Raw genomic sequence first — 16,914 nt, forward strand, 5'->3', positions numbered from 1 at the left:
GTGGAAGAGCATAAGATTTACTTCCAGGAAGGCGCCAAATTCACAAGAATCCCAGCTCCAAAATTAGTCGGTGGCCAAAGAGGGGTTGTCACGGCAAGACCATTGGCTAACCTTCTGACTCAAAGCCTACCTCATCTGTCAGGCTTTTCCTGGTCACCTTATCTAAAATTCCCCCTCTTGCTCTAAGCCCCAAAGGATATTATCCTGCTCTGGAGGATTTTGCTTTCTTGGGTTGTAGTGATGCCTGGATGGATTGGCTTAGAGACCTGCAGGGCCGGGCCCCGCTGCCCTCAGTCTTGCATCCTCCCCTAGCACTTAACATCGGGCTTTCACAGCAGGGGCACCCAATAGATGTCTCTTGAATAAATAATAGACAAATGCCTTCTATAATTACTTGTGAAGGCCAAATGAAGAGGAGCTGAGTGGAAAGAATCAGAAACCACCCATCAGAACCACTATTCTCCATCATGGGAAAGTAACAGTAAGCACCTTTGCCCTGCTAATAGCAGCAAATACTATGTTCCGCCTACATATCTGACCACTCTGCAGTGATTTAATCATTCAGTCCTTACAACAACCCCCTGAAGTAAGTACTGTTGTTTATTTCCATGCTCCTGATGAGGAAACTGAGGCATGCTGAAGTTGACCTACCCAAAGTCACAAAGGAATTGAGAGGTGAAGCTAGAATGTATACTCACTTCTAACCACTTTATGCCGTATTACCTCTATTGTACCCAGTTAGTCTGCTTCTGCCCTCAGATGGAGGAACATTTTCTAAACAAATTGACAGGTTCTTTTTAAAAAGTTTATCTGTGAAACTAAGTATATATATGTGTGTGTGTGTGTGTATTCAATAAGAGAATAAACTTGAGTTTTATTTAAGAAATAGATTTACCATTAGTTAATAGCAAAATGAAATTAGAATGTATCTTCACAGTAAACTCTCCTCTAAAGCAGTAACATTAACCCTGCACAAAAATAAATTGTCTTGTCTTAAAGATGCACTTTTGGTGAATTTGCTAGTTTTACAGACTTGAGTAAGGTTTTGCTTTTGATTGTTTAAATGATTTGGGGAGTCACCTAGACTCCAGATATTCATCTAGTCATTAAAACAAGATGTGGAGATTTTCTTCATTTGGTCTAGTTTTTTTGTTTTGTTTTATTTCTTAAGTACAACCTTGAACCTTCAGCAACCAGGAAATACCAGGTTATTACATAAAGTGAAATGAATCTTTGAAATTGTCTAAGTACATATGCAGGAGGTCAAAGACAAGTAGAACAGCTGTTACATAAAATCTCAACTTTCCAAATACCTAAGACATCCAAGAAGGAAGAGGTGGGAACATGGTCCGGGCCCTAACCTTAACTTTGAACTTCCTGACTCCTGTTAGTTTAAGACATCCCTGTAGCATCATTTAAACATAGTTCTGGTGTATGAATAAACTTCCACTTGGAATTTCCTTTTTGAAGTCTGCTGAGAATATAAATCAAAACCATATGAGATGTGTCTTAATCCAGAATGTAAAACATGAGAAATGTCAACCCAGAAGTAGTCCCTGAAATACATTCATCAGGATGCACATTCTGGTGAAAATCTTTATTTAGAATGAAAGCCTCCAGAGAACTAACTGGATGTCTTATTTTTAACCCATGATTATGGAACCCTGACTTGATAAAAGAAGATGCTTTTTAAAGTAATGGCAGTAGGAATGTTATTCAGCCATCTAGAATGTTCGAGAGGGACATCTGTGGGCATAGAAAGATGTCCAAAACGCATTGTCAAGAGAAAAAACAGACTATAATTTTATTTAAAGATTATGTAAAATAGATTGTATACTTAGCCTAGACACACACACACACACACACACACACACACACCCCTTTGTAATAAAATGAGAGACTTTATGCTGACAAAATGTGAATCAATCTCTAGGTGGCAGAATTATAGTGATTTTTTTCTCTCTCCCTACTTTCCCTCCCCCCTTGCTTCCTTCCTTCCTTTTGTTGTTTTTGCTTATCTTTTTACTTAGTAACAGAAAATTGAAATTATTTTTATTAGATTTTTGAAAATAAAAACACATATAGTGCCTTCACTTGACAATGTCTCATGTATCACACCACCATACTTGAAGGCAGCTAAAACCCAGCATGGTCTTTGGCTCAGCAGTGCTTGAGTTGGCTCTGACAGATTTGCCAGCCTGTGAAGTATGCCAAAATTCAGTGCCATTATGCAATTAACATCACCAAAATTTTGCAATAGTGCCCATTTGCTGGTATTTTAATAAGGAAATGGTCTTTGGTAATGCCTTAAAATTGCAGATTTGGCTTGTGTTCTTTCCTCCTGAGTATACTTTAGCCTTGGTTTCAGTGTGTATGTGTGTTTCATGTCTTAGGTTTACATTGTGCTACTCTTCTATTAGATTTTATTTAAGGAGGAATTTTAAGTCACTTTTATCTCTTATTTGTCTGTTCTTGGGGAAAATAATCCTTTTATCCCTGAATTCAGTGAGTATTTGGGCAAGCATATTAGCCAAGACCATCATATTGACTTTATTAAAAAAAAATTGTTATATCCCTCAATGCTAGCCAGGGAATTAAATTATATTCATATTAGACAAGGTAGCCACTGGGGCTTTCATTGAGAAGTAACTATATCTTTACATGATATGGTGTGTCCTTCTGCCATTTCCTACTTTTTTCTTAAACTTCAAATTTGAAGAGGCCCAATTAAAATTTTTTGACATTAATTATAAAGACCCAAAAGATTCTTTAAAACTTGAAATTATCTACTATATAATTTGAAATATTCAAGAGTTTCTAAGCTTTTATTATATTTTAAACTTTCAAAACATTTTTATAGTTTGTGTAATTTTTTTTCACCTATTTTATTGCATTTGTGACATGTTTATGGGACACCTCAATTGACTTTAATATCAATATGCCATGTGGTTATATCATAGCATGACACAAATCATGAATGCATCACTGTGTCTGATGAAAAAAGGGAGTTCCAGGCTGGGCATGGTGGTTCACACCTGTAATCCCAGCACTTTGGGAGGCCAAGGTGGGAGGAGCGCTTGAGGCCAGGAGTTCAAGACCAGCCTTAGCAATATAGCAAGACTCTGTCTCTAAAAAAAAATAGGAAAATTAGCCAGGTATTGTGGCATGTGCCTGTAGTCCCAGCTACTGGAGAGGCTGAGGCAGGAGGATTGCTTGAACCCAGGAGTCCAAGGCTGCAGTGAGCTATGATCATGCTACTGAACTCCAGCCTGCACAACAGTGAGACCTTGTCTCAAAAAAAAAAAAAGGAAGTTCCAACAATGCCACCTAATTTTTCCACCTATTCAGTTGGGAGCTTAATCTCTATCCCAAATTCGGCAGAGCTATTTCAACTACCTGACTCATCTTAAATTTTCTTCTATAAGGAATATGTAATGTATAATATCTATTAACAAATTGCAGAATAAAAATCCCAATACTTAGCAAACCTCTACCTCAGCAGTCTCTTTGGCCTTGAAGAACATGGAGAAAATGAATCAGCAGCTTAAAACCTAATAACAATTTAATTTCTTGAATCTGACCCTTAATTTCTGGAATGAGTGATGTGTATTTAGAAAATCATTCATACAGCCAATACTATTGCCTACATTCAGGAGACAAGGATTCCCGAAAACTGGCAAAGACACGTTGAAAAATTCCCAGTAAACATTTTGTTTACAATCTTAGCCATTGCCAAGGAATAAAAAAATTACATACAATATCAAGTTTTTATGTATAATCAGATAATACAATTATATTTGAGTTGTGCAAAACATTCCTTGGAATTAAATTGAGAAAATATTAGTTTTGATTGATCCAGGTATTACAGTTGCAGAAAGCCTTGAGAAAGGAGTCAGAGACTTTGGCCAAGTTGTATCTTGCCATGATAACCCTACAAGGAGTAAAAGAATTGGAAAGGGCCTGCGGGATTCTTGGAGTGACTTTGTCCTAACAGAATCTATGCTCCTTCTTTTGCCTACATAGCAAAGTTTTCCCTCATGAAAGCTTCTGGGGTAATTGGAGTACCCAGAGCTATAAGAGTTGAGCTAAGCAAATTGAACAGCAGATAACCTCTTACAGGTTAGACATTCAGATATATCTGAAAACAGGTACAGAAGAAGTTTGATTCCCTAAAAACATGCATGATTTTTTTTTAACATTTTAAAAATAAAGGTCTTGAAACAATGTAGGATAATAGAGTACCTGTCAAAAGCCAAGAAATCTGACTTCCTAGTGGTAGCAGGACTAGTCCAAAGCACTTGCTTTTCCCCAGGGAAAAAAAAATGATTAACATGAAACAGGGTGAATATGCATGGGCCATTCTGATACTTAGTGGAAGTTAGAGCTTCTGCTCTGGGAGCCGATATCTAGTAAGCTACCACGGACTCTTATTTGCCACCTTTCCAACAGAAGCCAGAGAAAGTGAGTCAGAAACGAGAGAGAGAGAGAGAGAGAGAGAGAGAGGGAGAGAGGGAGAGAGAGAGAGAAACCATCTCCAGAATCTCATGCACTTGTCCCAGGAAGGGTTACTGAAGACTCTATTCCATAGCTTGGTGGGTCAATATGGAGGCACTTTGGACAATGCCTACAAATTATGACCTTCTTTCTAATTGTCTGAATCAACTCTCTGTTCCCTACCTTGCATTTCAGTTGCTTAATTGACTCCATCTTGAAGAATCTCATGGAATTTAGTGGTAGGCAGTGGCTCCACAACTTCAAAAAGCTGTGGATGCTCACACGCTTGTGTATGCATGCAGCCTCTCTGAGAAATACCACAAGTGCCTGATGGGAACAATCTGTACCAAACGAAAGAGGAAAATAAAGAACTACTTTGCCTCATGGAAAACTTGAGTCAAAACAATCTGGTCAAAAACTATTTGGCTGGGAGAGCATATATTTTCGGCTTTCTTTTTCTTTGAGATTGATTGGGGTGGGGGGATTTGTAAAATGTTTGTAAAAACTATTGGGAATATGTGCATGGAAAATAGTATTTATATTCTTGAAGAGTTCTCTTATTCAATTGCCACTGAGCTTTTGATTTTCTGTGGTGCAGATGTGTGTGTGTGTGTGCACTCTCACACATGTGGATGCATGTGAGGATTGTTTACACACTTTTTTGAGTTCATGTAGGCCATGCGCTGTAGGCAGGGAAGCAGAATTCCAAGCAGAAGTGATTACTGAGACTGACTGTTCATTTCTATGCCACACTAACGGACATCCAGCAACAGCTTCAAGTTGAAATACAGGTTCATAGTGCCTTCCACACCCTTCAGCTGTAGAATGAATAGCTGGCAGCTGTGTTAAATTAGCTTATGCTGGCTTATGCCCCTTTAACAAATTGTCCCCCGAGTTATAGTGCCATAAAACTATAGAACTGTATTTCTTGCTTACATTACATGTCAGCAGCTACTCTGTTGTGGCTCTGTCCCCAGTGTCATCATTCTGAGACCCAGGCTGAAGGAATAGTTCCATCAAAGACCTGCTAGACTCATGGTAAAGGGAAAAGAGCAGGACAGCTGGCAGAATTAGGAGATGGCCCATGAAGTATTTTGCTTGAAACTAGCATATGTTACTTCTGCTCACATTTCACTGGCCAAAGTGGGTCATATGGCCAAGCAGAGAACTGCAAGTCACATAGCAACTGGAAAGGGCAGAGGATCTTTGGGGACATATAAGGGAAAAAAAAGTGTGTTTGTATATATACAGTATACATATGTTTTAATTATATATTTAATAATTTAAAATAAATAATAAATGTGTATAATATATTCGATTTATATATTCATATATAATGTTATATAAATCATGTTATGTCATATATCATATTATATATATCACATGTTATATGATATATATCGTATTATATATATGATTTCCCTAACCAGGCTGAAAAAGAGTGATTAAAAACAACTCTTGAGTGACTAGGAACAAACTCATTACTTAGGTACAGCATTTGCTCGATCCTCTTTTACTCTAAGAGAAATTATTTTAAGTGACTAGGTTTGCTATAAATGCAGATGGCAGAAGATATTTCAAGGCCTGGGAAATAAGGCTAATGTTTAGAATTGGTAAAGGAATATGATGTCTATGACTCTTGCTTTTGGGAAAGAGGTGCACATAGACTGGGCCAGGAATCTCTGCCTTAACTGAGTACAATTAGGTGTCATCGCGAGTGTGGCTCTTCCAGATTTCTTCCTCCTACAGTTATATAGTTGCTGACGATAAGATAATTTGTTACACATCAAGGAAAAAGTTACCTGAAATTATGGGCAGATAAAGTGGGTGTTTATAAGTTGATTCACTGTTTTGAGTATTCAGTGATTAATAATCTTAAATTTATTATAAATAACCTCTATTTTAACACCTCTTAGTGATTTAGAATATCATAGAAAGAAAATGTTATGCTGTTAGGAAAAAAAATTCTACTTGGTATACATTTAAGACTTATTCATTCAGGCCTTTTACACATCAAAATAGTGTATTATAATAGATCATTTTAAAAGTACAAAAAGATATATCCTGACACCATGCCACAGGATCTAAATCAAAGTATGTTACTACTAAAAACCTGACATTCCATCCTGTACCTGTGATTAAGGCTATAAACCCTCCTGGGACGATTGTGGTGCTAGTGTATGGTTCTATGTAATATTAATGATTACATTATTCGTATCCATATATAGATGGGATGGATACCGTGGCATTGATTTTAACAAAACTGGCCTAGTGTATGACCAAAGAAATACCTCTTCAATAAATAGAAGCTTCACTCGAAAAATTCTATGTGAAGACAAAGGAGTCATTCTCCTTAAGTAGTACATTAATAATGAAGCTAACTCAGCTATATAAATTATCCTAAGCCAACAACCATGAAAGCTCGTTGAAACCTTAATACCTTTGATATACTTTAACAGTGATAATTGAATCCACTGTTAGACTCCTTGTGGTGGCTGAGTAATCCCGCTGAGCTGGTACCCATAATCTTTCAGAAACAGGGTACCCACCACGTTGGCCAGTTGAAATCAAAAAACAGAACACGGTTCTCAAGCCTCCTTTCCTAAATCACACAGAGATCTCACTTTCTTCTCCCACCTCTCTGGAGGCCTTTTAATGAACATTTAACAAAGAAGACCTACTTAAATTGGAGCCAGTTTGTCTATGGAGATTCAAGGAGATTTGTAAGAACAGCATAAATACATGTGCTCATATATAATGATTTCATAAACTTTCCACAGTAGAACAGGTTCTTTCTAGCCAGCTAAATTTCTGATGATAATAAATTTCAAGTTGGCACTAATTTGAAATTTTGGTCATTTAGAAAGAATACCCAATACCTTTGGGTTAGCTATGGAAAAAGTATTTGCTGTGCTGAGAATAATGTACACCAAAATGTACATGTACTTAAAATGCTTAGCTAAGAGAACACACTGTTCCCAAGCACGCTAGAAGCACCAGTTTAAAAATACAATGAGATTGTAACCTGAGATGAGGCCTGCAAACCTGGGCTGCAAATTTGCTGTGCTCGGTATAAGCCCCTACTTGATGAGGCCGTCCTTCGTCCTACCCACCGACTATTTGTATCCAAGTCACTAAATGACATTTCTTTAAAGGAACAGCTTGTAAATCTCTTTTAACTCACATAGACTTCCAGCCTTCTCTCCAATCATTCTGCATTGGTGAGGTCCTACTGAACTGTTTTCTGTTGGCTACTGATGTTATAATCTCCCTGCAGGGAAATGCAGTTGGCGATATTCAAAATTCAAGTATTTAAAAAATGAGCATCATTCTCAAAACAAAGTGAATTTCCCATTTTTACAAACAATATCATTCTATGGGAAAATATTCACAATGTATTACTATATGAAAAAAGCAGTCAACCAAAGATATTAACCATATTACATTTTGACAAATAACATGTATCAAATTATGTGTTAATAATGGGACAAGAGTTGACTTTTTTCCTTTCATTGCGACTTCCTGTATTTTTCAGTAAGTTTTCAACGCTGAGCATGTATACTTAATAAACATGATAATACTTTGTAAAAACCTATCACAGGCCATGGTTTGTTTCCACAACAACTTTGTTCTCAAGTCCATGGTAATGTGTCACATCATGTTCTAAGTGTATAGATAAGGCAACTGATGCAGTGACCTTTCCTCAAGTGGAATGACAGCTATGTGGCAGAGAGTGTCCCTAGCACCAAACCACTGACTGAATTTATGGAATAAACCAGTGAAAAGGTTTGCTTGGTTTTTGTGCAAACCATGCTTCCAGTTGATATAGTGGGTGACTCCCTTTTCGTCCAGCTGATTTCAGCCTCCATAGGACTGTTGACTTAAGGTCCAAGCTCCTGTCTCCTTAGACTAAGGGGGATGGGGTGCTGGTAATGGGTAGGCCACCCCTGTGTGGGTGGTGATGTTAGGGGTCAGAGTGTGTGGTTGGAGGGCAAGGCTGTCAGCCCCACATAAACCATATAGAAGAAGGTTCCTCGCTTAGAGAGGTTCTGTGATTGGAAGAATTGAGATAAGATGTTGGGCAGGCAAAAATAGATACCTGCTAGAGAGTAAAAGTGAAATGATTATTACCCAGAATAATTACAAAAATGCTACTGAAATCCTGTGATGACACCAAGTCAAATGGATTGGTTTTCCCCAGCAAAGTAGTGCAGTAACCTTGGTAGAGAGTTACTGTCCAAAGGCATTCTCTGGGTCCACCCCACATACAGGTGCTCCACAGAGAGTTTCAGTGAATTGATGCTTTGCCTCGTAGCCCTGGAGCTACTGCAGGGTCAGGAAGGATTGCAAGTGGAGAACAAATAAAACTGTCGAAATGTGATTTTAATAGCTCTTCATGTTTTCACATAATATTACACTGGCTACCAAGAGCATAATAAAAATGAGATTTTTCACACTTTGCTCTTCAGATGTCATTTAAATCTCATTAGGTAGATCCTTATGAAATGATGACACTGGCAATAATGATTCCTTTTTAATTCTCCAATCGTTTTGGCCACTGCAAGGGCTCTGGGGAACACATGAGCATTTGGCTGATGATAACAGTTAGTAGGTACTGTAAGGAATTGATAATAATTGTAAGATTTTTCACCCTCCCCCAACTCAATTTGCTGGGAAAAGTCAAACTTGATTGTGGTTAATTATGTCAGATTATTTTGTTTGTTTTGTCAGCAACTGGTAAATGAGAGTGTGTTATACCCTTAAATTGAGATACCAAGATGCTAAGCCTACAGCTAGGTGGGGGATGGAGAAGGAGGGTTTGTGCTTGAAGGATGTTTGGTCAAATAGAATGGCAAATTTGGTGTTGGGGAGCGTTGGCCCAAAGAGCCATCTGCCATGGCTGGGACGTGACTTCTTCTAATTTATTATCATTTACTAATTGCAGTTTTTGTTGTCATTTGACTTCCTGAGACCTAAAAGCCAAATGCCTGCTTGTTAAAAATCAACTTATTCAAGTGAACAATTTAGCTTAACATTTTAATTGTAGTAAAAGTAATAATAAAATAGAAAAAGCATAGTATTCATGTAGTTCAAAGAGAAAATACAGAATTCTGTGTTTCTCTCTAAGTCCTGTTGACTTATATTAGGTTTACAGCATGTCTAAAAATTAGGTATCTTCTCATTTCTACCCTCACTGTATTATATTGAAGGCAAAGCTGAAGCTTGAAAATTTACAAGACAACATTTTATCTGTCATTCAGGAGCAACTCACCACATTTCTACAAGTTACAAATAGAATATGGGTTTCCGACTTCCTGTGAAATGTTTGTGTGGTTACCAAAGTAGAAGCCTTCACATAAGGACTCCCAATCGAGCACTAAATAGAACTTTCGAGCAACACAATCAATCATTGCCTTTCGTACATCCCAAAGGGAAAGCCCAAGTTAGCCAGTGCAGCACAATTCAGCGCAAGCTCCAATCTCAACAGTGCTCGGGGACCTAAGAGACTCCCCTCCTGACAGAAATGTTTGTTTCCAGCTTGGGCTCTGGGTATTTCTGAACCACGTGCACATGGCAGGAATGAGTACCTGTGCTGACTGAAATTACGTGGAAAACCCTCACATCTGAGACAAAACTCGAGCTTTAGGAATTGTCAGACCCTGCAGTGTAAGCAGATGAGAGGATGCCTGGGGAAGCAGGCGCTCTGGGACAGGAGCCACCACGGTCTCTGTTTCCCCAAATTTAATGACAAATTTCAATCTAGATCTAACCAGATCAGTGGAAATGGGCTGTAGGGTTTTGCTCTTCCTGTTGGGGCCTGACTAAGATCTGGCCTTTGGACTGTTTTCCTAACAAATACCAAGTAGCTGTCACATCCAACATTGCTGCACAGACACTGAGCTTTCAACATTGAGGTATAATCTCAGGCCCAGGGAGGTGTTAGTGGAGATCATTTTTGTGCAGCGGTCCCAGGAGTGCCCTGTACTCTCCAGCTTTGACTGGGGTGGGGGGGGGGGTGGGGGGGGGAGTCAGAGTAAATGGAAATGACCTGATAGGGACCCATGCTTGACAGCAGAGAAAGGGGCCTTGGTGAAGACTTGTTATAATAGGTTGTTTAATTTCATTTGGAGAAACTGGACTTTTGACAGATGAACTTCTTTTCCCTTGGATTCATATTTATCTAACAGAGTTGTGGTTGGGAAATGATCCAGGATTCACAAGGTCAAAAAGTGACCTGGTTCACATACTGTAGACTCTTCCCCTCTCGCTCCGCTGCTTCCCCAGGCAGGTGGTCTGGTGGGCCGTCGGTACGTCCACTCCAAAAACGGTCACCCAAGGGACATATCAGCCTCCTGGGCTTGGCCCTTAGAGCTTCTGGCAGTCCCATCAAACTCAGGTTTCAGTTCTGGATAATCAACTTTCCTCTTCCATGTTGCACTCCAAAGCTTGGAATTGTTCCAACGTGCCTGATGAATGAACACCTTGTTATAATGCATTGGGAATTGAGGCCATTAGTGAAATTAAAAAAATAAGACGTTGGATTTTTGTAATACCTTTTTTCATGAGAAGATACGTTTTCATAGACCATCCAGTCTTTCTTTCATTATCCCAAGAGTGAAAGAATAAAGGAATGTTGCATAAACATGCTTAGCCTTATCCTTGAAATTTGAAAAAAAAAAAAAATCCATTTTAAAAAACGGATTATAAAGAAGTATTTCCTCCTTCCCCCTAGTCCCCTGGTTCCCTGGTGTATAAATAAGACAATTTTCCCTGCCTGATACTCAGCCTTTGTGTTCTGTCATCTGTGGTTTTGTTTTTATCCACATACTTATGGCTCAACATCGAAGATAATCTTGGTAGACATGAAACTAGCGCCTTTGTCTCACCTGCTCACTTCACCCCCGTCCTGGGTAGGCCTGCTCATACAGACTTCCCTGGAACAATTTTTCTTTGTAATAACTCGCATAAAGCTCTCCAGTGTCTCCGTGGTTAAGAAGGCGGAGTGCCCGGGTGCGGCTGTTGGACTCACCGTCTTCCCTCTTGCATGTTTCAGAAATCGAGGCGAAGGAAGCATGTGACTGGCTCCGCGCCGCCGGGTTTCCGCAGTACGCGCAGCTGTACGAAGGTACGCCGGCCCTTCTCTCCGCTCTTAAATTCATAACGAATCGCATGGATCCTGTGGGGTGTTTGGACGTCCAGGTTTTTTTCTCTACTATTTTGCTTTGTTTTCTTTTTCCCTCAGCCTTTGCAGTGCCCAGGGCTCATCCTGATACCAATTTAGAAACAAACGAGTGTGGCTTCCCAGCCGCGTGCTCCGTTCTGCTGCCCACTGCTGAGTCCCGTCTCCTCGCCACAGACCCGCACTGCGTTCTCCTTTCCGTGTTCTGCCAACCGCAGCTTTGTGGCACTTTCTTCCTTGTTTTTCTCGTTTTTCTTCACTACTCTCAGTTTTCTTGAAATTACAATGAATTTGTTGTTTGATAAATTTCCTAGAAGCCACAAAACTAATTGTCTTGAGATTTCTCTTTAGTTCTTTTTTTAATATGAAAAAAGTTAAGGTATATAATATGGATCAGATATTATTCTTTTGAGTTTTAGGTAAGATGCTTTTATTGCCAGCATTATACCTCCTTTCATTGATTCTTTAATTGACAGTTAATGAACTTACTCACCTATATTGTCCTTACATCCAAAATTATAACCAACGTTTTGAACTCCTTCTCGGATCATCCTTATCTGTGGTGAATTAGTCACGACCCCCGCAGGAAGCAGATGGCATATTCAGGATGGTCTGTGGAGGATTTATGTCAAACTGTGTTCTTTACAAAAGGTGTGGGCAGGACGGAGGAACCACGAGAACAGTGCGCAGTGCAGGAGCCCAGGGCACGTAGCAGCAGAGCTGTCGCTACTGTGGGCCAACGGGACAGGCCGAGGGAGAGGGTGCCGGAGCCTGCAAGGGGAGCGGAGCCTTGGAGCTCCCTAGGAGGCAGCCCCCAGCTGCATTTCCTCCATGGCATCCTCCCGTGGAGAGATCCTCTGGGAGATGGACAACCTGACCCCACACTCCTCCCCCTGTCTCCAACCAAGGCTTCCCGTTGGCCAAATGCAAAAGGAAGCCAGAGGGCATGGGGCCCATTGGATACCATCTGTCCCCATGGGTGATTCTCAGGAACAAGGCTTGGTGCAGCAAAGTGAAGAGTGGGTCCGCAGGGGTGAGCACAGGATATCCAGCACCCTACACAGTACTGGCCTCTCTTCCCCTTGGCATGAGACTTAGGTAGGACAGAAAGAATCAATAAAATTAACCTTTACTTATAGGTGACTTCCATCCATTCATCTAGATGCTCAGTTTTATATTTTTTAAAAAGCAAAACCCTTATTCTAGTTCTTCCACTTAAATTCTGTGAGGATAAAAGACAGCATGTTTCTGAATGTGCTTTGTAGGCTAGAATCTCTGATAAAAGTTTTCATGAAGTCATAGCCTTTAGACAAGGAGGGTTCTTATAGTTTGGGTCTAATCAACCCTCCTCCACTCCCACCCTCCACCATCGATTTACTGATTATGAAAGCAAAGCCTGGAAAGATTAAGTGACTTTTCCAAGGTTATAAGGTGGAGGAGTCAGAACTAAAATCCCAGTCTCCTGACCCTTAAAGGTATATTTTCTACTACAATGTGCACTGTGTTCATAAACTCAGAATACTATGAGATTTAAACATAAAGAGTCTATAAATGGCCAAGAAGTAAAGTTAGCCGTGTGCATTGAATAAATGCAATAAGCATAAGAGCAAATACTTCTTATAGAGCTGTGTGCTAGGTACTGTTCACAGCACTTTATATATACTGTTCATTTAACAGTCAGGAGACCACCATAAGATAGATCTTATAATTATCATCATACCTGTTTTACAGATGAGGAAACAGAGGCCCAAAAGAGGAGACTTGTGCACAGTTCCACAGCTAGGAAGTGATGGAGCCAGGACTCAAAGCAGGGCAGACAGGCTTCAGTGTCTGTGTTTCTCCCTTTTACTCACATTCCCTCACTAGCAGGACGAGACAGTCTTCGTCCTGGCGCCATCTGGAAGTCACTCACATTACTGTTTTCATCAGAAGGGGAATTTTTTCTATTTCCAGCTCATACTCAGATTTAGATACCCTTACATTTCTCGTGATTGACAAAGTATAGGTGATACAAAATACAAGAAGAAAAGGAGAAAAAAAGTGCCAAGATAATGATAATAAACAAACATTGTAGGATTTGACCTTGGCCTCTATTCCAATGATCTCCAGTTTGTTACCTCCATGATTGAGATACCCAAAATTAACACCATGTTCCGAATACTGCCTGTGACCTTCAAAGTTTGCAGGAATAGTCTGCTGGAGAAAAGTTATGGTGTTGAGATTTCTTCTTCTTTTTGGATGGAATAAGTAGTTTGAGTATTTTACTGACACTCCAAAGTGACTTAAGATTTTGCTGCAAAGGAAAACATTTGAGACCATTGAGCTTTGGATATTTTTTGAAATTTTCTTTTTGAAGGAAAAAAAATCTGCTAAACTTAGTATTTCATAAAATCATCAGAATAGAAGTCAGTGACCTACACCTTGGGTGGATGGCAAAAGTGTAAACGCTCTTTCTCAAGTCCACATCAGCCTATGACTGTGATGAGGATGAGCTATAAAAACGCAAGCACTTAGTATTCAATCCTGTTAAGGTCAAGGGCTTGATCTCATATTTCACACTTACATTGTACTCTTAAAAGCATTTGCTGTGATTGAAACTGTCTGCTCTCTTAAACATTACCAACAATGGTGATGGGCAGTAACTGCTATTAAAATCAGTGGCTTGTACAGACCCTGATGGCCTGAATATGTTGGTGCCCATTCAGATAAAACAAAGTGCATAAACCTTTTCGTCCCTCTCTTTCTATTTCAGATTCACAATTTCCCATCAACATTGTGGCTGTCAAGAACGATCATGATTTTCTTGAAAAGGACCTTGTAGAACCTCTTTGCAGGTAAGTCATGTGAGGTATTTTTATTTCTTTCCATTGTTCAGTCTCTAGTAGGTATCACTGTATTGAGGGGTGATTTCTACAATTCAGTCAGTATTTGTTGAGTGCCTACTGTGTGCTGGACGTGGGTCCAAGTTCTAAGTGTACTACAGCAAGCATGATCAGTATGTGTTTCCATGGAGCTTAAATTCTAGTAGGTAGCTTCAGACAATAGATCAAGAAAAAGAGAAGGGAGAGAGAGAGTGAGTGAGAGAAAGAGAGAGGGAAAGGACATTTCAGAGAGTATTAATGCTATGCACAAAGTAAAACAAGATGAGGACACAGACAATGATTGTGGGGCAAGAATGGATTAGCAGGGGAGACAGCAATGGCAGCCCCAGCACGTGTGATCAGGGAAGCATCTGAAAAACTGCATGAGTGTGTCGAGCTTGGCTGTGATTTTTGCAAAGTCAGGTGATCATATCCTCAAACTGAACTATTTAAACTCAAGTAATTATATCAGCAAGCTGGCATATTTGAGCTTTTGCTATGATAGATGTAGGATAGACAAAGATGTATACGTGAATAATTTTCTTCCCTTAAATGACGTAGAGTCCAGTTGAAGAAACCTAGTTGAAGAAATGAGGTCTGAATACATGAATAAATAAGTAACAATGACAATTTGGGTAATAATGAAAGATCCAACAGGATCTATATCCCTGAACAGTTAAATGCTGCATGAGAGGTGGTACGTGTCTGTAGGCATTTGAAGCTTCCTCATGGAAGCCCTGGAGAGAGAGGTCAGAGCTGGAGATAAATATTAGTCATGGGATGAGTCATTTTACCAAGGCCATACAGCTAGGTAGGGACCAAAATGACCTTAAAATCCAGTCCTTGTAACTTTCAATCCAGTACTCTTTCTAGTACATTCTGCATTTGGCATAGAAAGGGTGTTGATTTAAGGGAAAAGTAATGATGAGCAACTTTGTCAACATAGGCAAGACCAAGGTATGTTACAGTAATCTGTCGATAATCTCATTTTAGGCTTGCTGGTTCTCAGATGTGTATGTTTTTGTGTTTACAAGCTGATCATTCTGTGGTTCCTATGGGAAGAGAAAATAGATTTGTGTTAAGAAATGATCTCTTAATGTTCAAGAAAACAATACTGTGGGTTTGCTTAAGTGGACAGAAGAGCAAAGAACTCTTCAAATCATAAATTACAGGAACAGGCTATTTGGACAAGAAAATAAAAAAGCGTAAGACACTATTTGTGAGAGTTTATGAGGTGAATGGATGATTTAGTTGTGATTCTTTAAAGGTAATGGATTGGAAAAGCAATGCTTTCCCCGTCTGCCTGTCTATGATACATGCCAAGCAGGAGTGGATTCCTCCTCGTAAGCATTCATTCCACTCAGAGCTATTCAACCAGTGCTTCATCCTGAGTTCACCCTCTTAGTTTTAACCAAGTGTATTTTTTGCTAGTTGTCATTTGTTAAAAAGAAATAATTTTTATTTTTAAAATTGCACTATATTACATTATATTTTTCCCATTGAATTTTTAAAATTATGTTTTCTTTAAATTGAGGTACAACATACATAAAGTAAAATTCACTGTTTTCAGTGTACAATTCTTGGAGCTTTGACAAATGCCTACAGGCATGTAACCATTACCACAGTCAAGATACAGAACAACTCCACCACCCTCCAAAATGTGCCAATTCCTCTTATATTTAGAACATATAACATATATGTCTTCATCAACTTCTACCTCTACTCCCAATCCCCAGAAAGAGCTGATTAATATTTTTTTTTTTGTACCTATAGTTTTGCCTTTTCCAGAATGTCATACCATTGAAATCGAACAGTATGTAGCCTTTTTAGTCTGACTTCTTTTACTCGGTATAATACGTTTAAGATTCATTTATGTTGTTATGTGTTTCAATAGTTCATTTTTCTATTTCAGAGTAGTAGTCCATTGTATGGATGTACTACAGTTTGTTTATCCATTCGCCAGTTGAAGGACATTTGGGTTGTTGCCAGTTTGGTGATTATAAAGCCCCTCTAAACATTCATATTCAAGTTTTTGTGCAAGCATAAGTTTTTATTTCTTTTGGATAAAATCCTAGGAATAAGATTGTGGTGTCCATATGATAAGTCTATTTTAACTTTATAAGAAAGCACCAGATTTTTCCAGAGTTTTCATTACCATTTTGTATTCCCACCAACAATACATGGAAAGTTCCAGTTGCTCCACATCTTTGTCAGCACATGGTATTATGAGTTTTCATTTTGTTTTGTTTTGTTTTTAGACATTCTAGTAGATGTCCAGTATTATCTCTTTGTAATTTTAATTTGCATTTTCTTAATGACTATTAATGTTGACCATCTTTTCATGTCTTATTTGCCATCCACATATCTTCTTTTGCAAAG

General features: G+C 39.1%; 1 protein-coding gene across 3 annotated transcripts in view; it reads left to right on the top strand.

The window, feature by feature from the left end:
- The window catches only part of STARD13 (StAR related lipid transfer domain containing 13), a 215,078-nt gene that overhangs the window by 146,528 nt on the left and 51,636 nt on the right, over positions 1 to 16,914 (top strand). For all 3 annotated transcript variants that reach the window (XM_045567736.1, XM_045567735.1, XM_045567737.1), the window contains exons 2-3: positions 11,549 to 11,620; positions 14,427 to 14,508. In XM_045567736.1, coding sequence (XP_045423692.1) covers positions 11,549 to 11,620; positions 14,427 to 14,508 — 154 coding nt within the window. The remainder of the gene's footprint in view (positions 1 to 11,548; positions 11,621 to 14,426; positions 14,509 to 16,914) is intronic.

Source organism: Lemur catta, chromosome 13, assembly GCF_020740605.2.
Source record: "Lemur catta isolate mLemCat1 chromosome 13, mLemCat1.pri, whole genome shotgun sequence".
In the NCBI taxonomy this organism is placed as follows: Eukaryota; Metazoa; Chordata; class Mammalia; order Primates; family Lemuridae; genus Lemur; species Lemur catta.